This window comes from Pelodiscus sinensis, chromosome 1 (assembly GCF_052426305.1).
Source record: "Pelodiscus sinensis isolate ZL-2025 chromosome 1, ASM5242630v1, whole genome shotgun sequence".
NCBI classification, from domain to species: Eukaryota; Metazoa; Chordata; order Testudines; family Trionychidae; genus Pelodiscus; species Pelodiscus sinensis.
Window position 1 is genome coordinate 58,116,080 of NC_143052.1, and position 27,791 is coordinate 58,143,870.

Here is a 27,791-nt window from a genome sequence, read left to right on the forward strand (position 1 = left end):
AAAGAGTAAAGGGGGAAGGAGTTTGTCCCAGTCTCGTGGGTCGTCTTGTACTAATTTCTGCAGCATTGCCTTCAGGGTCCGGTTGAGCCTCTCGACCAACCCGTCCATCTGGGGGTGGTACACTGATGTCCGTACCTTCTTGATCTGCAGCCATCTACATAGCTCAGCCATCAGCTGTGATGTCAAGTTGGGCCCTTGATCTGTCAATATCTCCTTGGGGAGGCTGACTCTAGCAAACATTTTCATTAGTTCGTCCGCCAAGACGGGGTGGTGGTCCTCCGGAGGGGGACTGCCTCTGGGTACCGCATGGCGTAGTCCACCACCACAAGAATGTATTGGTGACTCCTCCGTGTTCACTCTAGGGGCCCTACTAGGTCCAGTCCAATCCTCTCGAAGGGTTCACCTACTGGTGGGAGGGGTATTAATGGGGCTCGGGGTGCCTTCACCCCTGAAGTGAGCTGGCACTGGGGGCAGGAGGCACAAAAGTCTTTGATGTCCTTGTATACACCTGGCCAATAAAACTGCTGCAACACCCGCTGTTGGGTTTTCTCAGCTCCCAGGTGCCCCGCCCATGGGTTCTCGTGGGCCAGTTCCATCACCCACCACTGGTAGGCCCGCGGCACCACCAATTGGGCTTCCTCCTCCTGTCCCTCTCCCCCTTTCATGACCCGGTAAAGTCTGTCTTGATGGACCTCGAAACAGGGTCCTTGAGTAGCCCCTTGACCGAGTTTTTCCTCGCTCTCCCTTACCGGTTGGGCGTTTTCCCATGCATGCTGGAGCATGGGGTCCTCTCGTTGCAACGTCACGAAGTTGCTGACATCCGGCTCTAACGCTATGGGTAGGGATGGCCTCCTTTGTTTCTCCTCTGGCGGATGGGTACGGCTGGGGCTCTTCTCGCCCTGAGCTGCCCAAACTGCTTGGCTTCTCCTTTCTCTGGTCTCCCTCCTTGCTTGCAAGAGGGATTGGAATCTGGGCCAATCCCGCCCCAACAACATGTGGTACGGCAATCGACTAGCCACTGCTACTTTTACCGGGCAGTTCAATTGCCTGTCATTTAGGTTTATCCGCGCCGTTGGGTACGACCGTATGTCCCCGTGCACACACCAGATCCATACCAGTGGCCCTTTGTTTTCCAGCCCCCCTTCTGAGCTTTCTGTTCCACCTTTATCCACCTCTGCCGGTGCTTGTGCTCCGCCTCCTTCTGGCATGCTGATGACATCACGTGGGATGATGTCATGCGGCGGGGCTGTCTGGGGCGGTCGCGCGCATGCCTCCCCTCTTCCCATCACTCTGCTGACGTCCCCCAGCGGGGATGCATGGGGCGGCGATGTGCTTTTGTGCAAGAGAGCGTCTACACTGCATGGACACTCTTGTGCAAGAAAGTTCTGATTGCCATACACAGAATGGCCATCAGAGCACCTGTGCTTTTTCTGATAGGCTCTTTTTGCACAAGAAACCCCTGCAGAGCATCCACACTTGCCTTTTTGTGCAAGAACTGTAGTGCAAAAAGGAGTTATTCTTTGTGGGCAGAGGAATAACTCTACCGGCAAAAGCCCTCTGACCTGTCGATTTACTGTATTTTTTTGTGTGAAAAATGCGCTTGAGATGTGGACGCTCTGCCAGTTTTTGTCCAAAAACGACTGTTTCTGCACAAAAACCTTGTAGTTTAGAGACATAGCCAGAAACTTAATTTTGTGGACTCTGAGTTTGGGTGCTCTGAACTGGGGTCTGGTTGTAAGGGCCTTATGAACTGTGTTAACTGGTCCTTCTCTGAAACCTTATACAAAGAACATAGTTATTCTGTGAGTCTGGTTTTAAGCTTCCTCTTGCCCAGATACTTTGAAGCTAACCGTATGGATGTCTTATTAGGGAGAATTCTTCAGGTTTCATCTGAAGAAGTGGGTTGTGCCCACGAAAACTCATGACACCATCTACGTGTTTTGTTATGTTTTAAGGTGCTGCTATACTATTTGTTGTTTTTTAAGTTTTTCCAGTTACAGACTAACTCAGCTACCCATCTGAAGCTTTAGGGAGAATTAAGGGAAGGATTACCTGCAGAGCCACACCTTCTGTAAGACATTATGAAGGGATAGCAGATACCTATTATTGTCACTTATTCTAGCCAACAGAAATATAAATCCTCATAAGCTAGTTTGTTAGTGTCCATATTTCTGCCATTTATCAAGGTCTCATGTTGATTCAGTGTCCTCTAGTGGCAAATTCTTGTCACAGTCATGAATACATTTCCCAAAGTAATGGTGACTGTAGAGTAGTGCATTGCATATCTGACAGGGGACCAATGTATTACTGTATTGAATCAAATACACTGGGGAGCTGACAAGGTTGAACGTGTTTGTGTAGGGTGAGGTGGTGTCCAAATCATGCTCAAATGACAAGTTTATGGTATGTGATGCTGACGATTCTAAGGAAATTGCTGCAAGTTGTTAGTACCAAGATAGTCTCATATCTAAGCAAGCTAACCCAGATGTTCAAGAGTGGTTTGCCAAGCACAGTCCAGGTATCTAACCTTAGAGCAGCTGGGTTTTAGTAAAATAACCTTTTATTTAAAACCTCTAGATTGGAGAAACATTGAAATTCAGAGAGGGGAGGGGTAAGTATTAAAAATATATTTAATTGGGAATATTATCTGTGAGGTTATATGCAGTGTTGCTATAGCTAGGTTGGTCTCAGAGTATTAGAGACAAGGTAGGAGAGGTAATAGTCTTTATTGGACAAATTTCTGTTGGTGACAGACACACGCTTTCATGTTTACAAGGACCTCTTTGGCAGTGGAAAAGCTTTGTCTGTTGGTCCAGAAAGAGAAATTAGCTCATCTAGTTTGTCATTCATTAGGTTAGTCATTTAGGGTATGTCTACACTACAAAGTTAGTTCGAACTAACGGACATTAGTTCAAACTAACTTTCATAGGCGCTACACTAGCGCTCCGTTAGTTCGAATTTAATTCGAACTAACGGAGCGCATAGTTCGAACTAGGTAATCCTCATTTCACGAGGATTAAGCCTAGTTCGAATTTACTAGTTCGAATTAAGGGCTGTGTAGACCCTTAATTCGAACTAGTGGGAGGATAGCCCTCCCCAGGTTTCCCTGGTGGCCACTCTGGCCAACACCAAGGAATCTCGTCTGCCCCCCTCCCGGCCCCGGCCCCCTTAAAGGGGCACTGGCTGGCTACGGTGCCCGTGCCAGGTGCAAGCCTGCCAGCACCCAGCCAGCAGACCCTGCACCTGGCACGGCTCGAGCCAGCCACCCGATGCCCCCCAGCCCTCCGCCTCTTCCTGGGACCAGGCTGGCGGCTCCCGGGAGCTTGCCCAGGACCACAAGGGGCGGGCACCCACCTGGTCCAGTGCAGACATCGTGGACCTCGTCCACGACCTCCGCACTAGGCACAGGAAAGCGGCCGTCTAGGGCAGGAGAACTGCCAGCCTGGCCACCCAGGAGCAGGTTTGCATGAAAATCAAGGTGGTCCACTGAGACCCCCGACCCTGAGCCCTGAGTTTACAGTGGCCGTCCTGGGTCAGACCAAAGGTCCATCTATCCCCGTAGCCTGTCTGCCGACAGCGGCCAACCCTAGGGACCCTGGAGGGGATGAACCAAAGACGGTGACCAAGCCATCCCTCTCCAGCCTTCCACAAACTTCGGGCAGGGACACGACTCCTACCCCCTGGCTGATACCACTCCATGGACCCAACCTTCATGAATTGATCTCACTTCTCTTTAAACTCTGTTCTAGTTCTAGCCTTCACAGCCTCCTACAGCAAGGTGTTCCACAGGTTGACTATTTGCTTTGTGAAGAAGAACTTTCTGTTATTAGTTTGAAGCCTGCTACCCATTCCTTTCCTTTGGTGTCCTCTAGTCCTTCTATTATGGGAACTAATGAAGAACTTTTCTTGATGCACCCTCTCCACCCCACTCGTGCTTTTATAGACCTCTATCATATCCCCCCTCAGTCTCCTCTTTTCTAAGCTGAAAAGTCCCAGTCTCTTTAGCCTCTCTTCATATGGGACCTGTTCCAAACCCCTCAACATTGTAGTTGCCCTCCCCTCTCCTACCCTCTCTCTTCCCCTCTCCCACCTCCTTTTCCCAGTCTCCCCGAGTTTTGTTCAATAAAGAGAGATTCTATTTTTGAACACAATTGTCCTTTATTTTGTACATCAGGAAGGGGGGCTAAGGAGGGGTAAGTGAAAGGAGGTGAGGGAGGAATGGGGTACGAGTCCCCGGTGAGGAGGACTGGGCTGGCTCTGCAGGCTTCTGGGGGTGGAAGCTCTCCTGCAGCCCCCCAATTGTCCTCTCTCCCCAGATGGCAGCCTGCGGCAAGTGCAGCCGGTCTGATGGCCGAGTGCTGTGATGTGCCCAGTGTAGGCACTCAGGGCACTCCAAGCCAGGACTGCTTTGCAAGCGGGGCACCCCTGAGAACTGTCTGTCCAGGGTGGGGGGTCGGGTCCCTGTAAGCACAACCCTCGGCTAGCCTGAGACAGCAGCTCCACGCTCTAAGTCCTCATCTGATGCCCTGCCGGCACTGCTTCCAGCCATCCTTAACCCCGGTTCAGGGTCTACTCTGTGTGGACATGCTAGTTCAAATTAGCAAAACGCTAATTCGAACTAGTTTTTTAGTTTGGATGCGTTAGTTCGAATTAGCTTAGTTCGAATTAACTAATTCGAACTAACTTAGTTCGAATTAGCGCTGTTGTGTAGACATACCCTTAAAGAGGAGGTTGAAAGAGGAGGTTTTTCCAAACTTTGGCACTGTGTAGACTTGCCAAATTTCAGAAAAGCATCTTTTGAAAGAAAATTGGAAAAAGAAATGCAATTTGAGTACCGCAAATTGTGTATCTTTTTCTGATTTAACTCTGCAGTCTAGACGCAGCCTTATTCTTGCCTTTTAAATTGTTTCTTACTCTCCTTTCCTCTTTAATTTACTCTCATTCTTCTGAATTCTTCCTAATTTTACTGTTGGATGTTGCTTCCTGGGTTGTGACATCGAATTACCTCAGCATGTTTGTCTGAATTCTGGCTAAGCTCACTTCCAGCAGTGATGGATAGGGGCTGGTATGCTATCTTGGCCTGCAGCACAAAGACACTATGACAGAGCAGTTGATGCATTACTGTGGGCAGCGTGGAAGAAAATGTGTTATAGCTACTATCACCACAAGCTTTCAATTTAAAAAATAATATTTCATGATATCACTGATAAGGCAACAACATTATTTAATTTTGCAGGTAAAGAGGAAACATGTTTTTCATTGTAGACGTCCTTCATTTCAGTGGTTGCAAATAAAGACCCAAAATGTTTCTCTGTGCTGTAAAATTCTGTATCAGACTTCTGGTGTTAGGAAGAAACAGCGGACCGTGACCTACAATTCTCTTAAAGGTTAAGAGAATGTCAAGAGAAAATAATGTGCCATTAATCCTTCCAATAAATAATGACCTGTTACCATCAGCATTAAAAATAGCAATTGCAGCTGTCTAGCCTACACAGATGAACACATCTACTAAACACTTGCGTCTGCAACTTTCATGTGGGATTTAATCCAAGCCTATACTATATTTGATTCTAATAGACTGGCCAGATCCTACAGATGCTACATATTGGTGTATAGGTCAGTCTTGGTATCCTTAGAACTTGTGATGTATCTTTTTAACATAAGAAGGAATATACAGGCCTGGTTCTGAAGTCGATGGATATTTGCAAATTCACATCAGTTGAGGATCTGTCTCACAGGCTGCCCTATGCAAAAAGTTCAAGCATCACAGGGTTACAATAAATTATGTTTATTCAGGATAGGAGAATTACCTTAGCGTTTCCCTTCAGTTAGTGATCATTTGTTGTTGTTGTTGTTGCTGCTGCTGTTGGGCTTTTTTGGGTTGTTTTTTCAGGAGATCTAGCTCTGATGCCATGATGAGGTCTCTAATAGGCCTGCCAATATAGTAGTAAGAACTCCCTTGTGCTGCAAAAGAAGCTGTCTGTTATACTCTGCATTATTTAGTAAAATACCAGTATCTTTACGAAGTTCTGTTTTTTCAATTTTACTCTTATCAGAGCTTAGATCAATAGGTTTCAAACTTTTTTTCTCATGACCCAGTTGAAGAAAATTGTTGATGCCTGTGACCCAACATAATTTGACTAAAGTGTGGGGTGGGGCTGAGGATGAGAGCTTTGGGCTGTACAAGGCGATTCAGGGGGCGAGGGAGGGATAGAGCTGAGGCAGGAGGGCTTACCTTGACCAGCTCTGGTCAACAATGCAGATGGGGTGTTAAAGCAGGCTTCCTGCCTCTCCTGGCACTCCAGACCATGGTGCCACAGAAGCAGCCAGCAACACGTTCCCATCCAATGGGAGTGTGGAGCTAGTGCCCTCAGGGCAGGGGCAGCGTGTGGAGCCCTATGCACTCTTCCTCCCCTCCACCCACATACACCCAGGAGCCAGGCCTGCTGCTGGCTGCTTCTGGGCACAGTGAGGTCTGTGGTACCAGGACAGGAAGGTAGTATTCTTAGCACCCCCACTGGTCACCTGATCACCCTGCAGCAACAAGATCCAGTGCCTGACATTCCACAACCTAGTCCTGGGTTGCAACCCTTAATTTGAAAACCACTGACTTAGAGGATGTTCAGCTCTTCAGCACCCTGAGTAGCGATGATGAGGAAATACCATGTCCCTGAGACAGAAGCCACTCAGTTTATCAAGGGGAGGCTTGTGAGTGATGGCCTAGAACAGTGGTCCTGTAGGGGGTCCGCAGAAAGTTGGGAGCTAAGAGGCTGCATGCTGGCAGCTAGCAAGTCCCTCAGCTGGCACTGCTTCCTGAGCGGGCGGAGGGACATGGCTTGGGGAAATGCATTGGCTGAGGGATGTGCAGGCTGCAAGCACAAAGCCACTATGACAGCCTCTATATTGTTGGGGGGGGGAGGGGAGTCCATAATATTTTAATAGTTTGGAAAAGGTTGGGAGCCACTGGCCTAGAAGGTTGGGTGGATCAGTGCATGTGTACAAGCAGAGTAGCGCTGAATTGAGCTCTAGATGTCTCTTTAACCCTGATGTTTGTCTTGGACCAAGAGAGAGAATCTGTTAAGGGAAGGGTGTCAGAATCTGTGATGGGGATGGTCAGATCTGGTGGTTGGGCCTAGGAGATTGGAGCTGGAATCAGGAGTTCAAAGCAGGGCTGGAGTATGGCCAGAGTGAAAGCAAGGCTGGTGTAGGATTAGGAATAGAGCTAATGCAAGGGCAAGGCTGGATTAGGCTAAGGCTTGGCAAGTCTGTTGCCATCATCAGGTGAGGGAGGGTTCCAAGACCTAAAGTGATATGGAGCAGACTGAGATGCTGTTCCTCCTGCAAGGCCTAGGTACCTATGAGAGTCACCTGACCAGTTACTGGCTTGTGGATTGGCTGAAATCTAGCACAGGAATGACTCCTTAGCGTATGTGACTTCATCAGGCTCTAGTTCAGGGATGATTCATCACCGCACAAAGGAAAATCAAGGACTTTAGAGGTAGTAGTAGAGTCCAGCTTCTGTGTATGATGGACCCTTTTTGCTCCTCACTTAGGGTACGTCTAGACTACAGGCCACTTTGTCGACATGACAGTGTAGATGCAAAGGACAGTGTAGATGCAATAACACCTTCTGTCAACAGAACTCTGTCAACAAAAGGCGTTATTCCTTGTAGAATGAGGTTTACAGCCGTCGACAAAACTGCTGAGTTCTGTTGACGTTATGTCAACAGAACTCAGCGGCAGTGTAGACGCAGGTATAGTTTTGTTGACAAAAGTCCACTTTTGTCGACAAAACCCTGTAGTCTAGACACACCCTTAATGTCACCTGAAATGTTCAGGTAAAATACTCATTTTTAAAAAAAGTGACATTTTTTGAAGTCTAAATAGTCATTTACAGCGTGGAAACAAAACACTTATTTACCCTGATGATTGTTTACAGAAGGAACAAGGCTTTCTCCTTTATTCTGGGACAGATAAAACAGGAATTTAATGCATAAGAAAAAGAACAGCAGAAAGTAGTAGAAAAAGTTTAAGTCAGAGTATAGCTGGAATTTGATATCCTGCTTCTCTGATATTAGATCAGCGGCAATGAAAGACAATTCATAAGGTTTGTGATGGTACTACTTCAAAAAGCCTTTCCTACAGGCAATATCAAGTGGCTATTGAGGAAACTAAGTGAGACAGAGTGAGAGAACTCTCCATCATGATTATTAACTGGTGAGGAAAGAAGATAAGAACAAATGTTCAGCTTTCCAGAGGAAATGAGATTGCTGGGATAACACAATGACCTATACTATGGCTGATGCTTAATGTTAATAATTCTCTGAAAGAGGGAGAAAACAGTGCAGTGCAGTAAAAATATGTGGATGACCGTTTAGTTGCATCAGTTGCTTTCAGTGGTCCTATAAGTTGACTAAGAACTTATAAGACCTCTGATAAAGCTAACCAATGGTCACTAATTAAATTAACATAGACAAGTGGAAGTTAATGCATTTTGAGAATGATAATTTGAGTTAGAAATTAAATGTAGAAACTCAGGAAACTAAGCTAGATATCATTATGGGCGGTCCAATGAAAACATCTAGTCATTACACATTAAAGATACAATCAAACAATGTTAGAAAGGGAGAGTATTATGGAAACTGTTATGCCGCCATAATATTTGAATCAATAGAATGCCCTGAGTTGTACCCAGAATGCTGAGTACTGAGTGTGAGTTACTTCAATTCAAAAAGCATGTGACAGAAAGACAAAAATGGTTGCGAGAGGTATAATTGAAACAATTGCCTCTTCAGAAGCCCATGTGGTTGAATGGGTCATGCATTGGATTGGAGAATTCAGGAGAGCTGAACGGCTTGGTTACCTTGAGAAAATCATTTTATCTTTCTATGCCCATTTCCCCTTCAATCTATTGTCTGTTCTCTTCATTCAGAACTATAAATTCATTTGGGTCATGGCTTGTCCTTTACTGGCTAGACAGTTTTAGATTGAAAATAAGGCACAAACTTTTCATGGTGACAGTAATTAAAAATTGGAATAATTTACTGAGGGCTGTAGAGGATTCTCCATTGCTCAAAATTAAGACTGGATATTTTTCTAAGGAACATGCTCTTGATCAAACAGGAATTAATTCAGGAAAATCCTATGGACTCTGGTATGCAGGGCAGTTAGCTTAGGCCCTACATGATCACAACTGTCCCTTCTGGTCTTAAACATTTATGAATTTTTATGTTTTTGCACAGTGCCTAGCTCAGTGGGGCCCTGATCTTGATGAGGACCTCTAGATAGGCACTGCCAAAATATAGACGTCCCAAACCTTTATTATTTGTTTAGAATAGCACCTAGAGGGGAGAGGAAAAATACTAGGGTTATTTTTAGAGTGATGACTAGGGTTGCCAGATGTCCGGTTTTGAACCAGACAGTCCAGAATTTGAGCTTTCTGTTCGGGAAACAAATTAAGAAAAAATAAATGAAAAAATATAAATGTCCGGTATTTTCTAAATAAGATGTAATGTAGATTGTGATGTAATGTCAAGTGTGTCCGGTATTTTTGTTGAAACCATCTGGCAACCCTAGGTGACAGGGCAGAGGAATGTGAAATATTGAAAGACATAGAAAGGTGCTTTACCCTTTTCCATATTACAAAACAAGAGACATTTCCAAAGATTTAAAAAAACTCTAGCAATACTAAAAAGTGTGTTTTTTTATATATCACATAATTATTCCATGGAACTCACTGCCTCAAGATATTATTGAAGCAAAGCTCTTGGTAGGAAAATAGAACTTAGGTTTTCTATATATGGAATAAGAACATCATTCACCTTTAAAATACTAATTATAAAAATTATATTGGTTGTCATACTTTATGAATTAAAAAGCAGCTGCCTGAATCTAGGGACTAGTGTTCTATAATATAGCATGGTTGTCAATTATACAAGTATTACACTTTCATCTGAAGCATCTTGTATCGGATAAATGTGCTTAAAGACTGGACAGTGGGCCAGTGATCTGATCTGATCTGATTCATAATTTTAATGGAACAAATGAGGCCATTGTGCTAATTTAGTCTGACCTCTTGCATAATGCAAGCTGTAGAATTTCATCCAGCATCATGCCTGACAACTTGTGATTGGTTAGAGCATAATTTGTAGAAAGACATCAAGTATTGATTTAAATACTTTGAGTAATGGAGGAGACTCTAAAACAAACAAATAAGAATCCATTCCTTGTTATCCTGTTCCAGTAGCAAATTTTTATGCTTTCTCCTGATGTATTCCTTCTTTGCAAAGACTCCCTTACTTCTTAAAGCTTGCAGAAATGCTAGCCAATCTTTTAACTTTTTTTAGACAGTGTATCATGCATTACAATTCAAATTGCCTTAGAAGTTTATAACTATGTAGTTGGAGAATGTAAGTTTTATAGTAGTTTTTCTCTTTGATACATTGTTTGTACCAACTCTGTCTTCCAATGCACATGCACAGCTCTCTCTCAAGTCAATGAGAGCCATGTGCAGGCAACCAAGCAGCCTGGGTCTGTATGTTATTTCTTCAAGGATTAGTTCCAAAACAAATTGTTCCCTATCAAAAGATCTTTATAAGGTAACACAGCTTTACTGCCAAAGAAATCTTAATTTTACATGAAGTATTTTGCTTGGCGTAATCTGTATGATTTATAAAAGGCATGTGTGGTATTTGGAGCATGTAACAGAAGACTAGAAATCTACCTATAACTTTTGCAGTGATGTGACATTGATCGGTTAACAATGAGAACATGCTGAAGATCAGAACTTTTTTTTTTTTACATTGGTTCTGTTAGTTTCTTGGCAGACACAAGCCATCACTAATATGTAACTTGGTATTTTCAGCTGTTTAGACCCTTTGTGTGTAAGGAGATCTAATGGCTTTAACATAATAGTTTGAGCACTGGACTGCCAACAAATCTTTAAAATGGGATTACTCACTCACATGTGTGTGCAATGATAGAAACTGTCCTGGCAACTTCACAGGCCAGATGAAGCAGCCCAGGAAAAGGTTAGGAATGGAAAGATGGGCTTAGTCCTTAGACCTTTCTTGCCTCCTGAATTAAAGGAAAGTGCCCATGCTTTAGAATAAATGACTTACCTGGCTTTCAACAACTCTGCTGTAGACTGCTCTGAGAATACCCCATTCTGCAAAGTGGGCTAGTCTCTTTCCAAGCATTTGGGGAGAACTATTTGTCTATTATTTAGTGGTTGCCAATAAAAATCAGCTTGCACTGAATTTATTAATCTTAACATCATTTCCTATAATTAAAGCAGGATGCAATACAGTTTAAAGCCAAATACCACAGAGTTGATGTTGTGAGTGCCTGCTGGTTTCTTCTTTGGCCGCCTGTGACTGCCATACTCTGAGTGCTGCATGATGCTGATTGCAGACTCCCTCCACCCCCATTCTGTAAATGCCCATTTAAGCATTATGAGTGCTATAGTTTATACCCAGTAATCAGGTCTATAGCTGCAAGGAATGAGATACAATAACCTTTAAAATGCATGTATTATGTTAGTACATTAAACTGATAAACAGCAGAGAGAATGTGTGTGTGTGTGTGTGTGTGTGTGAATTGTTCAAAAGAGATTAGTCCAGCCACACTATTTTTGGGAATCTTATGCTGTTTTAGGAATACGATCCCTTTCTATGTTCCCAGGGAGATGAAATTCTCAAGCCTACACTCTTCTAGGAAGATAATGTTCAGAAGGACTGCATTGTTTCATTCAAGAGGTGGCTGCATTTCAGTGGTAAGTGAGGGATCCCTTCCTCTATGCTCCCTTTGAAGAACACTCTGGGATACTTCAGGATGGGAGGGTTATATGAAATATTTGCAAAGCTCAGCCAGACCATCTGATTTACTTCCACATTTGGAATGGTGCCAAGCAGGGCATGGAAGTGAGGAGTCTTGGCTTTGCTGCATCATATGTTCTCCCACCCCTTCCTCTGATTGTGAAGAAGCCCTTCAGAGGGCAGGGGTCGGAGGGTGGGGGTGGATCAAGGTCAGGAGAAACAAATGTGGGAACAGAGCCTCCCACTTGAGGTCATTCCTCTCAAGACTTGGGGAATTGTCCAGTAGTCTGCCTATTATGGTGATTTTTCATTGGCAGCATTTCAGTGTAGTGAAAGTTCTGGTAACTAGAGAAGGATTTGGAGCAGTTCCAAGCAGGGAACTTTTCATGACTTCCCTGAAAAGGACACTGTAAAATTAGGTGACTGGGCAACAAATTGGCAGATGAATTTTAATGTTGATAAATTCAAAGTAATGCACATTGGGAAACATAGTCCCATAATGCATATAAAATGATGGGGACTAAATTAGCTATTACAACTTAAGAGAGAGCGAGTTTGGAGTCGTTGTGGATAGTTCTCTGTAATAAACATTAACACTGACTAAACGTGGGGGCTGAGAATTATAAGAGCTTTATCATTCATCCATTAAAAACAAACAAACAAACTACAACCCTAGCAAAAATAGTTAAAATCTTAACATTTTAGGTATGTATGCAGTGTTACAGCAGGATACTAAAGACACAAGGCAGATGTAATATATGGGGGCGCTGTTGAGAGGGTCAGATCAGGGCAAATTGCTTAGAGACAGGGCTACTAATCACCCATGACTGGAGGTCCTTCACTATAAGGCACTCAAAATCAGTCACAAAGAGCACTTTTGTTCACCACACTGGCTAGCCAGAAGTCATACAAGCAATCTCCTTAGACACTCCAACATAGCTGTGTACAGCACATTTCATTAGGGTGTGCACCTGAAGAATTTTTTTTAAATGTACTTTGACCCCCATTAGCCATGCCCCTGACCCCTGTTAACCACGCCCCTGACCCCCATTGGCCACACCTCTAGAGGTAACACTCTCGGGGCAAGATGGACACAAGTAAAAGATGTCATGTGGCCCCCCTCTAAGGACTTTTCCCACCATCCTCCTACCAATAGGAATTAGTTTGCCCCCCACCAAACCCCCCTTATGCAACTATCCTGCAGTTGCATTAACTCAATGTGTGTGACATTAACTCAGAGGTAGAGAGACTGGGGGAAGTGTTCCCTCTAAGAGTTTCCTCCCATGAGCAGAATGAATTTTGTGTTGTGCACCAGTACTGAATTCATGTGGCTTGTTTGGATGTGCCACTGTTATTAATAAATATCTTATAAACCTCTACCTTTTCCTTCTGCTGCCAAATCTCCCCTTGCTCCATCAGCTCCCCGCGTGCCTGCTATCCCCCAACTCCTCACCCTCCTCTGCTCTCCTGACTCCTGCCTTTCTCACTGTCCTCAGCCTTCCTGAGACATGCCCCCTGTCACATTACCGAATTGGAGGGAAGCAGCCAGATCGCTGCTGCACCCCTAGGTGGGGGTGTTGGCCCCAGAAATCTGTATGAAAGGGAGCTTGTGGGGTATTGAATGGGAGATTATTGTTTGTTGATCTTATGTACACTATTTATGTGAGTATATAATGTCTGTGTGTGTAGGTAGGAATCTGTAATCTGTGTGGAAGCTGAATATTTCTGTGAATGTGGTTAAGCATGGCTATGGACAGGCTGAGTAGCAAAGCCCTGTGGAACAATGGCTCTCAATTGGGTGTGTCCATAGCCTAAGAATGGGATTTGTCACCTGAGGGCAGCCAGCAGGAAACATAGAGATTGGCCTCTGACCAGGTGACTTGCTGCATACAAGAAGAGGCCAGGAAGGAGTATAAAGAGGCCATGTGGTCGATGCCATTTTGTTCTCAGCTCAGCACTTCATCCCAGAGGCAGCACTGCAGGGATTGAAGAGCCCGGAAGACCTGTGAACCCATCCTGATCGTAGGATGTGCAATAAGGACTTTTAACCAGCAGCTGCAACATCTCTGCTAGAGCCTGCATCGAGGACTGGGAGATTCGGTGCATGTAACGTACTGTACTTTAATAACCTTACTCTCAGGCTTTTCTTTCTTGTAATAATAAACCTTTAGATATAGATTCTAAAGGATTGGCCCAGCGTGATTTGTGGGTAAGATCCAGAGGGTAAATTGTCCAGGGATCTGTGGCTAGTTTCTTGGAACCGGACAGAACTTGTTCGGGGTAGGTGGGATTGGGTGCTAGGACCCCCCACCCGTGTATAGGCCCGGGGCCATCTGGGGCACGGATATTGCTGGGGTGTCAGAGGGGTTTTGCTCGGGAGGCTTCAGGCAGGCAGCTGAAGCGCTCTGTGAGACTGGTTTGTGGCCTGTTTGGAGAGGTCGCCAGTCAGGGGGACTGTAAAGAGCCCCGGATTTGAGCAATTCGCCCTGAGCGAACGCCCTAAGCTGTGCCCAGACACGGCCTGGTCCATCACACCCCCCCAGCCCTTCTCTCCCCCCTGTGCCCACTCCTCCAGTAGCCCCACTCTGATCATGTGAGCTACCCCTCCTCATCTCTCCTAACACCTCCCTCTACACACCTGCCCTGCCTCTCTCGGAGGCACGGAGTTCGGACTAAGGGACATTTAAAAATGGCGGAGCCCGGGAAGATGCAAATGAAGCCCGGGATATTTAAATCCTGGGCTTCATTTGCAACTTCGAATGCCTACATTAGCCTCCCTAGTTCGAACTAGGGGGCTAGTGTAGACATACCGTTAGACTCTGAAATGTAAAGGTTTCTTAAAGAAAGAAAGAAAGAAAGAAAGAAAGAAAGAAAGAAAGAAAGAAAGAAAGAAAGAAAGAAAGAAAGAAATTGACAGTAAAATTATTAAAGGAATCAAATTACATACACCAATTGCAAAATAAAAATCCAGCAGTATATACAGTTACCTTTTTAATAAACAGGCTTGGTGCAGCCTTTTAGCCGAAATGGAGGAATCTGCTGATTTATAGGTCTCTGAGACTAGGTCTACACTGCTGCTTTTTATCGGAAAAAGGTACGCAAATTGCACTCCGCAATTTGTGTACCTTTTTCCAAGGCTGTGTCCAGACTCAGGCGTTTTTTCGAAAAAAGTAGCCTTTTTTCGAAAAAACTTCACCTGCGTCTAGACTGCAGCCGCGTTCTTTCGAAATTAAATCGAAAGAATGCGGCTTTTCTTTCGACGGTGGTAAACCTAATTCCACGAGGAAGAACGCCTTCTTTCGAAAGTGCTCTTTCGAAAGAAGGCGTTCTTGAAAGCAAACAGGCTTTTTAGAAAGAGAGCATCCAGACTCACTGGGTGCTTTCTTTCGAAAAAGCGGCTTGCTTTTTCGAAATTCCGCGTGCAGTCTAGACACTCTCTTTCGAAAGAGGCTCTTTCTAAAGAGGCTTGCAGTCTAGACATAGCCCAATAATTTTGTCAGAAGAGGCTTTTCCAAAATTTGGGCTGTCTACACAGGGCCAAATTTCGGAAAAACCTCCTCTTTTGAAAGAGCCCTTCTTCCTTGTGTCACGAGGAAGACAGGAATTCAGAAAGAACATATCTGCTCTTCCACAAAAAATGTTGGAAGAGCAGATGCGTTCCCTGGACACGACGGAGTTTTTCTGGGATACCTCTCTTGGAAAAACCCTGTTCACATGAGTAGCCAATAATATCACAGCATGTGAGGTGATATCTTTTGTAGGACCAACTTCTGTTAGTGAGAGAGACAAGCTTTTAAGCTACGCCAACCCCTTCTTCAGCTCTGGGAAATTTAGGCCAGGTGTATACTTTACACTTACTTCGGTATAACTATATTTCTCGGGGATGTGGAAAATCCACCCCCTTGAGCAACGTAGTTATACCATCCTTAATGCCCTGTGTAGATAGCACTGTACTGTCAGGAAAGCTTCTCTCTTGTGAGAAGTGGAGTAATAACCCAACAGGCGAACTCTTCCATATGTTTAGAGCATCCTCACCAGATGTGCTACAGTGGTGCTACTGTGCCGATGTAAATTTGTAGTGTGGAACTGTCTTTTGAATTAGTTTCCTAGACCTGAAGAAGAGCTCCATGTAAGCTTGAAAGCTTGTGCACTAGTAAAATAAAAGGTATTACCTCAACCATCTTGTGCTAATATTTTATGGATATTTCCAGAGTACCAGAGCCTTCCAGTAGAGGGGGGTGTTGTTTCATCTGATTTGGCTTTGAAAGCTTTTACTGCAGAATTAGTACAAAGATATTATCAGTACTGTATAAAAATAAACAATAAGCCTTAAAGAAATCCTATAGGTCCTGATCCTGTAGCCATATATGCTGAAGCTTATGCACACAAGTAAATTATGAAATTAAGCATGTGCATAAGTGTTTGAAAGAGCAGGGCCCAAATCTTTTTACTGTGCAAAGTTAAATTTAAACCAATTTGCCTGAATAAAAATACAGCAATGGAAGTTCAGTTAAAAGTTCAGTTTAAAATTTTGTAGGACACTTAAGTGCTGTCTGGGATGACAGTCATTTTTCTAGGCTTCCATTTGTTCCTTTACCGCTGCTAAAATGTACTCTATTCAACCTCACTCATCATTGATGAGAGACAAATAATGGTTCTGTGACCTGACAGTCTTTATGTCCTAGTTCAAATCAGGCCTTAATGGTGTGTTTGGTCATTTGAACTTCCTTGCCAATCGACAGAAGATTCTATGGAAAGACTCTTTTTCATTTTGGAATACTGGATACCTGCAGTGTAGTTAAAATGATTGGCTTTATTTCTGAGTCTTGAGCTGTACTCCTTAGCAATTCAAGGAGCTACATTTTGTCTGTGAAGTCAAAGTCAGGATTTTAATAGATATGAATATGATTGTTCTACTCTCTTTCTTGCTATTCATCACAGCACCAGTTTAAAACAATGTAGTACAGAACTTCAACCTTTGGGCCACTAGAGGCTACCATAGCTCTGTAACTACGGTCACCCATCTATACAGTTCTCAGGACAGATTATTTTTCTGCATCTCAATCAAAGCACAGGAAACAATTCAACAGTAGAAAATCTGAATGCTGCTGGTGACAAATGGGTGCTTCCTCTTTCTTCATCACAGACATTCAACTTAGCTCAGTTAATTGTGGGTCTTCTGCCAACTTTATAGAGTCACAAGCGACACTGTGAGTTAGGAAGGGAGAATGAGGAAGAACAACTTAGAATCTTAATTAAAATCTCACTTTTCCTTCTGTCTTTCACTTTGGGAAAATTACAGTTTGTGCCATCTTTGAAGGCCCCCTTTTCCATGCTTTATTTAAAAGAGTTACATCATAGTACCAAAACTCTCTGTTCCTGGTTGTATAATGGAACATCCTACACATCGGATCTGATCAAAGCTGCTGGTTGCTGGAATGCCTCCATCCTGGCACTCACTGCTGTCTTTGCTAGCCATGTATATCTGTGTGTATTAACATCCCATACAGTACTACAGAGCTACCCAATTTTGGAAGTCCCGGGGGCCACAATGATACAGCACATGCCGAGGGCTGCAACTTAAGTGTGGTTACATATACCTACAAATACATAGGCTATTTGCATATATTTGCATATTTCATGCTGATGGGCATGAACACAAAGCATTTCCCACACTGCCCCAGTGTGCTTGGCACCTCCTCCCTGGGGGCTAGAAACGCCAACACTCTGTACCTATCTGTTCTAGCCAGCCCATCTGCTTATGTCTTTCAGAGCTTACCCCATCTGGGAAATGCCTCACCGTTGTGGAGCATGTTCCCAGTGGAGGCCAGGTTCAAAGGATCCCAGCCACGGGCCACGTGTTGAGCCCCATATAAAACTAAACCACACCGTGGGCCACAAACAAACGTCTGTGGGCCACATGCATCCCACGGGCCATGTGTTGAGTAGATATGATTGTCTAAATGGTGCGTATCGACTTCTTCCATAGTGAGACCTCCTCCCCATCCAGCCATCTTCCTCATCTAGCTGGACTTCAGCTAGGTTACCCCCAAAATGGGAAGGGTAGAGTAGTCACAATTCCGCACATTTTTTTAAGACTCATGTGTTACACAATTGTCTTCATTCTCCAGCAGATATGATATATATGTACAGCTGGTCTCTTAAAAAGAAACAAGTGGCATCTGGCTATGGGGCCACATACTGAGAAGATATTGCGGGGGATCACTTTTCTCATTAAAAAGAGGACAATATGTATCATCTAGAAAGACTGAGATCTCCGTTTTTCTTTTAAGCCTAGGAGATATGCTAATTCAGCCTCTGTGTCAATCTGCTTACTCTTTCCTTCAGCCTGACTAGGGAAGATCTCCCTTCCTTTTCCTCCTCCAGGGAAAAAGGTGTAATTTGACATCTTGTTGAGTCTTGTATGCTCCCTAGTTTGAGAACGAAAAGATTAGGGGTCTAAATACCTATCCATTTTGTTTGACTATTCCAAGGAATTACTGCTGATCTGATTACACAGGAAACTCTAAGTAATGTGAATTCAAGTACAATCATATATATTTCTCCTTTGAACCCTTCCCCCCTCCTCTGGGCTGTGTTCTAGCCATCAGGAACTGAACAGGGTCCATTCCTTCTCAAGTACATTTTGTGAAACATTTAGAGGACAAATTCACAGACAGCTCATTACAATGGCCTATTCAACATCATCAGGTCAACAACTGTACTGGAGATTCTTAAACTGTCCACATGGCAGCCAAACTTACAATAAGCTAGTTTTGATCATACAGGAAACATGCTCTAATGATTACTCCAAATTATTAAACCAGGAGAAGCAAATTTTGGCTCATCTTGTGCCTCTACGCAGAGGACAAAGGTAGGGGCACTGAGAACTTGCCCTGTAGGGTCTATTTGACTCTCACAGTTAGGCAGGATATGGGTTCAGCTTTACCTCTCTTTTCCCTCCTCCCCATCCCCATGAATGGGGCTGAAGAGCTGTGTTGGCATATTAGAGTATGTGTGCTGCTGTAGTATAGGGCTAGCACACTTTACACACTGGAGCAGGGGAGAATTGGAGTCTGCTTCCCAAAGTGTTCTTGGATTATCATGATGCATTACCCCATATATAGGGCTTTTGGCAAAGCCACAACTTGTCCTTACATAGAAATTGAAAAGTTGATTGGATGAAATCTATGTCCCTGCAAATGCAACTCATTATCCCAGATAGAGAATGTAGGTGAATGTCAGCTATCAAGACTGACACTCTTTTTTGAGTAAGATCAAAGGGTATGTCTATACAGCAAAGTTATTTTGAAATAACAGCCCTTATTTCGAAATAACTTTCCTAGTATCTACACAGCCAAACCGCTATTTCGAAATAAATTTGAAATAGCGGAGCGCTTATTTCGAATTTGGTAAACCTCATTCTACGAGGAATAACACCAAATTCGAAATAGCTATTTCGAAAAAAGTGCTGTGTAGACACTTATTTCAAAATAGGGGGCCTCCAGCCTTCCCAGAGTGCCCTGGTGGCTACTCCAGCCTCAACCAAGAACACTTCTCTCCCTCCTCCTCCCACCCCCTACAGAGCCCTTAAAGGGGTAGACTCTGGCCACAGTTTGGGGGGGATGCCCTCAAAGTCCATGATCTCTGCACTAGACGGAAGAACGCGGTCGTCTATAGCAGGATAGCTGCCTGCCTGGCCACCAAAGGCCACATGCGAACCCAGGAGCAGGTTCGCATGAAAATCAAGTTGGTCCGGCGAGACCCCTAACCCTGAGCCCTGAGCTTCCCCTTCCCTTTCTTCTCCTTACTTTCCCCTTCCAGCTTCCTCCTCCCAGGTTTCTCCCTGGTAAAGCGTGGTCAGGGCTTCTTGCGGAAGAGCTATGCTCTTTTCTAACAAGTGTAAGCTCTCTCGTGCAAGAGGGCTTGCGCAAGAGGGCAGTGCGGCTGGGGCAGGGGTTTCTTGCACAAGGAAGTCCTATGGTTAAAATGACCATCAGAGCTTTCTTGTGCAAGAGAGCATCTACACTGCCATGGATGCTCTTGCGCAAAAGCACATGGCAGTGTGGATGTGTTCTTGCGCAAGAATTCTTGCACAAGAACCTGCCATTGTAGACATAGCCTTAGTATTTAAGATGCCACAGGATTCCTCATTATTTTTGTAGATACAGACTAACATGGCTACCCCTGTAAAACTTTTATCAGGTTCACAGGAATATTTGCTAATTGTTCCATATCATCAGGCTATGTATTGTCAGCTGGAGCATATGCTATTGAGTATGTGTCTTCCATTAATAAGTGGCATCCAGGGCCACATCATACTTACATATTTTCAAAAGTATTCACTTTATCCTGTGTTGTGCCTCTCCAAGCCATGTTTTATACATGGCAGTCAGTGATCAGTTTTCTCGTTTGAAGTTACAAACATAAAGTTGTGTAATCTTGTACATCCGTACACCAGATCTAGTTTGTCTGTATGTACATCTGTGTGACTTTTATAACCCAAGGTGTATATGAGATTGATAATGAGTCAGTTCTATGATGCTATGTAATATTGCTACTAGCCCTATTTTGGGGGCATCTGTAGATTTTGACGTCTGTGAATGAGTATAAAAAAGTTAATGAGAAATTAAGCAGATGTCAGAACACGCTTTAAATTGCTGAACTCTTTCATGCCTTGGTATTCACACCCAGTCGGTGATCTTGTGCGTGAGATGTCTTAGGTGGGTTGTGCAAACTGTATAGTTAGAGAGACACTTGCTGATGTAAGTCACCTTGTCTACAGGCTGTTGGATTCTTCTTCATCATAAGTATGCATGTTCAGTATTGTCTGAATCTTTGATTCATCAGGGAAGATTCCCTTTGGGGTCAATTCTCTCCATATCCCACACACATAATTTCAATTTTGAAACTGATATTTGGCCTTATTCACAATTTTCAGTACTTTTCTCCATTGTAGTTAATACATCTCCATGAGAGATGATAGCTACGTGGACAGATAGAAGAATTCTTCCATTTACCCTGGGGATTACATCAGCTTAACTGTGTTCCTCAGGGATTTGGATTTTTCAAACGCATGAGTGACCTAAATGAGTGTAGATCTGGCCTACACATGAATTTGGCTACCTCACTGTTTACATGGCTCCTAGACTTTTTGACCCACATGGGCATCATGGCTCCCTGCCATACCCTGATTTGCAGTATGTCAGACCAAATAACTTGTTCCTGAGAAAAGTTCTCGGATCTTTTCCCAAGAACTTCTTGGCTCTGAGCATACAGTCTACTCATTTACACTTTCTCAAATACTTTCTCCCTTAAGGTGACACTTAATCACATCCAGTACCAGTTCTACTGTTGCCAAATTTTAAAATTAACTCTCTTTTCCCGTTCTGGACCCCCTGGAAACCCCATCCCACTCCTACCCTTTCTTCAAGGCCACATTCTGCTCACTCCATCCCCCATGCCTCTGTTGCTCACTCTCCTACCCTCTTCACTCACTGGACTTGGACAGAGAACTGGGGTGAGGAGGGGGTGAAGGCTCTGGCTGGGGTGGGGGCAGAGATGAGGGATTTGGGGTGTGGACAGGGATGGGGCTCTGGGTTGAGGCTATGGGTTGGGATGTATGCGAGGGTGAGGGGTGCAGACTGCAGGTGGCATTTGCCTCAGGTGGCTACTGGGAAGTGGCGACATGTTACTTTGGCTCCTAGGTGTAGGTTCAGCTAAGGGGTTCTGCTGCATCTTCTCTCACCTGCAGGCATGACCTCCACAGGTCTAACTGTCTGTGGCTCCTGGCAATAGGAGGAGCTGGCAGCTAGGGTGGAAGTAGCACCCCTATGCCTAGGAACTGGAATAACCTGCTGGCCACTTGTGCCTTCAGATCTAGACCACCATCTGTCTGGCCTGTCTGTCTGAGGTGGAGAGCCACTTCTTGAGTATACCGCCTGTCTTGGTAAAATACCTCAACGCACATTTATCCCAAAGCAAATGAATGGATCTTCATATCAGCCTCAAGTGTCCATTCCTCTCTCCACAAGGAAACTCCACTGAAATGGCTTGGATTGTTCCTATGCTGTCAACTCCTCTTTCTTCTCTTTAGTAACTTAGAAAACAGTGAGGCCTAGCTATTTCTGTGGTGGTGACTGAAAGCTGGGTGCAAAATGCCCATCCAGGTGTTATTACCTGACAAGCAAAGTTATGATCACTAATAGTAGCTAGTCAAGATCAGGGATAACAACACACTTCTTTTAGCCCTGAACAATATGTGTGGCAGTTTGGCTCTGGGATCCCTGGAGGGTATCAGATGGAAGAAGCAGATCTAGGGGCTAGCCACCCCCACCCAGCCCTCAGTGCTGCCTGGAGCTTCAATGGTGATTTAAAGGACTCAGGGCCCTGGCTGCAATTGCACCCTTTGCCCTCCTTCCCTAGTTGGTGGCCCTTGTCAATATATATCCATTAATGTGTCTAGCTGAATGCCCAGGTAGGCCAGCTTACAGGAGGATACCCTCTGTCTTGCCCTCTGCTAGAGAAACCCCCAATTTATCCAGCAAAGTTTGGAACATAAGACCATGAGAACGTCCATATTGGGTCAGACCAAAGGTCCATCTAGCTCAGTATTCTGTTCTCTGACAATGGACAATGCCAGGTGCCCAAGAGGGAATGAACAGAACAGGTAATTATCCAGTCATCCCTCCCCTGTCACCCATTCCCAGCTTCTGACAAACAGAGGCCAGGGACACTACTCCTACCCATCCTGGCTAATAGCCATTGATGGACCTCTTTTTTAACCTGTTAAAGTCCTAGTCTTCACAACAGCCTCTGGCAAGGAGCGGAGTGAAGAAATACTTCATTTTGTTTTAAATCTGCTACCTATTAATGTCATCTAGTGACCCCTAATTCTTGTGTTATGGAAGTACATTTTCCTTATTTACTTTCGCCAGGTGTTTTCTCTCCCAGTGGCCACCAGTAGCATTTTCTCATCTCCCAGTCCCCCCTCTGATCATAAGAGGACTTTTTTCTCTCCCCAGGCCTCCCAGGGGTATTTTCTCTTCCCCCCGCCCACCCAGCTGCCAAAGGTCTTTTTTTCTCTCCTTCCCCCCCCCCCAGTGCTGTGGCGAAGGACCTGGAGGTAGGGAAAGGATTTGGGGCAGAGAGGTTACTTATCAGTGTTCTGGCAGGCAAGATGGCAGAGCCCCAGCCCTGCTGGCCATTCCCTTGGTGGTATGGCTGCCCCCAGTGGACCCTCTGCAGGATAGCTTCCCCCACGGGCTCACTGCCTCCCGTGGCCACTGTCATATTGTGTCCCTTTGTACAGCAGCCCCTTCCTTTGCATGTTATGGAAAACAGTCCTTTTCCCAGAGCTTCTAGTTGTCCTGGCATAACCAAACCCCAACCTTGCTTTAAGTTAGGAAAAGAGGAAGCTGCAAATTTAGTGGTCCTAGCTTTTACCATTTAGGAGGAGCTTTTGAACAAACAGATTCTCAGACAGACACACAGACAGACTCTCTCTCTCTTACACACAGACAGACTCTCTCTCTTTTTGTTTATATATATATATATATATATATAATTGGACAACAGCTTAGAGCTGGTAGTTCAAGGAAAAATAATTTAGTTTCAGTATCCATACATTCCACAAGGAGCCAAATGATGACAGGCGGTGTGCTTATTCTACTGTGTTGGGTATTTCACCACACAATCCATTCGGTTAACTAAGCAGAGCAAATAAATAAATGATCAACCTTGCACGCACACCCTAAAAACCAATAAAGTCATAAGTATTTTTGTATACTATTAGAGGCATAAAGATTAGGTTAAACATATTTATCAAAAATGATTAGTGATGTGGGGGTGCCCAGAATGAGACAGCTGAAAGAAGCATACTTTTTTTGAAAGCGTTGAGCTCCTCCAAATCAAGACCCTTTAAGGAGTCCCAATTGAGTACTGAAAATTATTAGTCAAAATCACAAGTCTTTTTTGGAAAGCATAGCATGTGACTTTCGTCCAAAGATCTCATAGCACTTACCAACAATTGCTAAGTATTATCCTAATTTTTTCATGTAGAGGAAACTAATAAATAGAGAAGTTAGATGACTTGCCTAAGGTCATTTGGCAGCACAGCATAAGAATTAGGAACAGAACCCAAGTTTCCCAACTCCCTGTGTGCTGCTCTACCCACTAGACAATGCTGCTTCTATCTTTGCTCCTTGCTTCAATTTACAAAAAACAAACCAGATCATACCAACTTAAAAAATACCAGCAGTCTTTTTGAAAAGATAATTTATTATGCATCAGTATACATTTTTGTAATAAAAAACCTCCCAAGGCCTAAATATTACAAAATGAACAAGAAAATTCAGCTTCAGCCGTCCCCAAGACGTGCTAAATAAATTAGTATATAACACTATGCCTATCCCACAATATGTGTGGCAATTAACTCTGTCTAAAATGGGAAATATGCCATATATTTAATGTTGACATTTTTATAACACAGTTGAAAATTGTTTCTGAACACAGATATGGCAGGATCAAGTTAACCACTTATTTTTCACGCGAAAGCAAATACTGTAATGCACTAAAAACTGTTTCCCATTAGTTTTTTCTGGTCATATCTTTACTACAATTAGAGTTAGATTAAATAATTATTACTTAGCTGAATGCATGTCCAAATCCTAGATTAGCAGTCTCTCTAAAACAAAAATACAATTGTAATTGAACCCTGCATACATACATCTGGTGTCAATGGGAATTTTGTGCGTGTGAAAGGTTTACAGCATCAGACACTGATGTTAAAGATATGTTCTATATCAGTGTAATGCATTGCCTTGCTCGTATTAATCCCTTTAAAGACCCTAACCGAAATAATATTGCAGTCTTTTCTTAATAGTGAATCCATACATAGAAATGTGCTCCAGGATATTAAGGTTACAGTACTTTTATATAAGAATAAAACAGGATACTGAAAGATATAACTCAATTGAGTGTGTAAAAACACAGTCAATTCTATATCAAATTTAATAGGTTAGTCAGACAAACCATAACTCTGCATGGCTTTAATACATGGCCTAATACTCCATAGTTTTTATTTTTCAAATTTAAACAACTGGCTGAATTGAACCCTAACTTTGGTAACCCCATTGAACTTAGCGGACCTGAGTCTCCACTTATGCCATGTCTAAATAGGCAATTATTTCGAATGTACTAAGTTCAATTTCTGGGCACCTGATTTTACAAATTCGAAGTTCCATGGCCTCACCATGGGGAAGAATTGATTGTAGTCTGAGTTAGCGCATCTACATTAATGGAGCCTGCCTCAGACTCAGAGCCCCAGAAAGCACTCTGGGGAGCTGTGGGAGTTCTCCTAGAGGCCAATTAGTTCAAATTAGTGGCACCGGAGTGTCCACGCTGATGTTATTTTGGACTTACAAATTTGAGAATAGCATTATCCCTCATGAAAAGCAGGACGACAGAGTTCAAACTCCAAGGACCTTTATTCCAGAATAACAGACTTGGTAGTGTGGACGCATTGCTTAGAAAATTGACCTTGGGGGGCTAATTTCAGACTAAGGTCCTAGTGTAGACCAGGACACAGTGACACTTTGTGTAGATCTAATCTGATTCCACTGACTTTTGATTTGCACTAGTAAAAATGGAGAGAGTGCATGGTCTAAATTAGATAAGAAATAACCCCAAATGTCATAAACTAAATTGCCAGAGCCCTTAGGATAGTGAGTGCTAACTAACCACCCATGTAATACAACTGCCTAGAATAAAGTTGCTCTTGAACTAATATATTTCCCTGTGTATTGAATTATATAGCTTAACTGTACATGTTGGCTTAATGCTAATACATACATATGCAAGCTAAATTGTATTAACGGTAGAAACTACCTAGTTTTGTAATCTAGGGCAAAAATACAGAATTGTATACAATATATTGACAATTCTTAGGAAAAGAGGGTCCTGTACTCTTGCAGTATTTTATAAGATGACATTGTTGTAAACATCAAAATGTCTTGTTACACAGGTAACAGGTTGGGCTTGTCACAGGTATTTGTCAAACACTAATACATAAAAACAAACTTTTTACAGACCCAACAACCCAATCTGTTTTCTTCAAAATAGTATAAAGTTTGTGGCTATAAAAACAAACTACACATATAAAAAAATCAAAAATAATGTACTATACATTAACATTCTGATAGCTAGAGAAAAAAGAATATATACATAAATATAGATAGATAGATAGATAGATAGTAAATCACAGTTTCCTGCACTGAACACATCAAATAAAAATGTATCAAACAATACTGGGTGGTGTGCTTTCACATGCCTTGTGGTCTCCTTAAATCTCTGAGTTAAAATGGAAGACAAGCTTATAGACAGAATACAACTTGTTCAGTGACCTAAGGTCACACATGTTTACAAGATTAAAAAAAAAACAAAACCCAAACCCCCACACCAGAACCACCAGCTGCTCCCAGAACAGGTATGTGTGATAACAGAACAATAATTATGTAGAAGTCTTATTGAAATACAGGCTCCAATCCTGCAACTGAATCCAGGCAGGTGAACCCTGTCTCATAGGGCAGTCACATCTGTGCATGAGTCCATTCACTCACATCTGATTGTAAGACTGGGGCCAATATTGGCATGTTTTCTTGCTTTATTTTAATGAAAGTTTAACAGCTCTAACATACCTAGTGACCAATAGTACAGGTAACAACAAACTTAACATTCAACACGGTTGGTCAACACTGTCCTCTTCCTGACTCGAAAGATGGCTACTTAGATTTCAGACCACTTAGATAGCGCCTGCCCATTCTCTCACATTTTGCCCTGCTTTCAGCTATGTCCATGTATTTCAGTTATAAAAAGGCACTAGCTAATTTTTGGACACTGCATTGTTTTGCAATGTTCTAGGAGCCGTAGTTATCAAAATAATGAGGAAAAATCTATTTTGAAACCTATGCGCACAGTTACCCTTATTGTGCTTTTGGGGGAAAAAAATCACAACACACAACCTGTCTAGAAATGTTCTACACAGGTTTTTAATGCATAAATAACTATCCCTTGTAAGAAGGATTATTTAGTATTCCATAAGATTCTAGTGGCATTACTAGTCACAGTCTTTGGAATCTTGCAATTATTAGCTAGGAATAACACTCCCATCTACGTGTCAAGCGTCTTTTGGAGCATGGTATCCAAGCATTTCTTCTCTGAGACATACTTTCACTGCTGAACAGGTTAGTGATGTTTGGAACTTGAAGAGTTGTAAATCCAGTCCAGTGCAATTAGACTCATACTTCCGATCATAAAAATTATGCCAACAATGAGAAATATCAGAGCCTGTAATTGGGGAAAAAGCCTATATTAATATAGAAAATGTTGATCACAGAATAATTCTACTGGAATCACTAGGAACCTGGATCTGCAAAGCAGTTTGGTAATCCCTCAGTGAACCATTTATCTGGATGAAAAAGTCTTCAAGGGGTAGTAGCTGTGTTAGTCTGTAACTTTAAAAACAACTTTTTAAAAAAAATGAGTAGTCCTGTTGCACCTTAGAGACTAACAAAAATATATACATAGTATCATGAGTTTTCGTGGGCATAATCTACTTCTTCAGATGAGATGATCTTGAGTCTATTTGGGTGAGAGTTACTCTTGTGCAGAGGACCAGCATGAACCCAGTTCGCAAGGCCTTCTACACAGAGATGAATGTCACCATATGTGAGCAAGGCTTTGCAGAATGGGCTCCAAACAGCTACGTTATAGTATTTACTTGTTTCATTAATATGAATACTAATATGATTTATTTATTTTCTGGTTTTGTTTGATCTTTACAAATGGCCACATGTGATCTGATAGAAAAAGCTTCTGTTATTAAGTCCTTATGCCTTGATTCAGAAAAGCACTTATGAATGTGTTTCACTCTGTCCCTATTCAGGATATCACTTAAGCACATGTTTAAATTTAATT

The 27,791-nt window shown here is 43.2% G+C and overlaps 1 protein-coding gene and 1 long non-coding RNA gene across 6 annotated transcripts in view; one reads left to right on the forward strand and one right to left on the reverse strand.

Moving 5' to 3' along the window:
* Nucleotides 1-13,987, forward strand: part of LOC112546339 (uncharacterized) — a 67,143-nt gene extending 53,156 nt beyond the window's left edge. The window contains exons 4-5 of the long non-coding RNA XR_012904341.2: nucleotides 11,683-11,773; nucleotides 13,767-13,987. This is a non-coding gene — a long non-coding RNA (uncharacterized LOC112546339). The remainder of the gene's footprint in view (nucleotides 1-11,682; nucleotides 11,774-13,766) is intronic.
* A 10,088-nt stretch (nucleotides 13,988-24,075) lies between these two features.
* SLC38A4 (solute carrier family 38 member 4) overlaps nucleotides 24,076-27,791 on the reverse strand; it is a 67,808-nt gene continuing 64,092 nt past the window's right edge. For all 5 annotated transcript variants that reach the window (XM_006126473.5, XM_075930566.2, XM_075930559.2 and 2 more), the window contains one exon: nucleotides 24,076-27,161. In XM_006126473.5, the coding sequence (XP_006126535.2) occupies nucleotides 27,060-27,161 (102 nt within the window). In that variant the 3' untranslated portion in view covers nucleotides 24,076-27,059. The remainder of the gene's footprint in view (nucleotides 27,162-27,791) is intronic.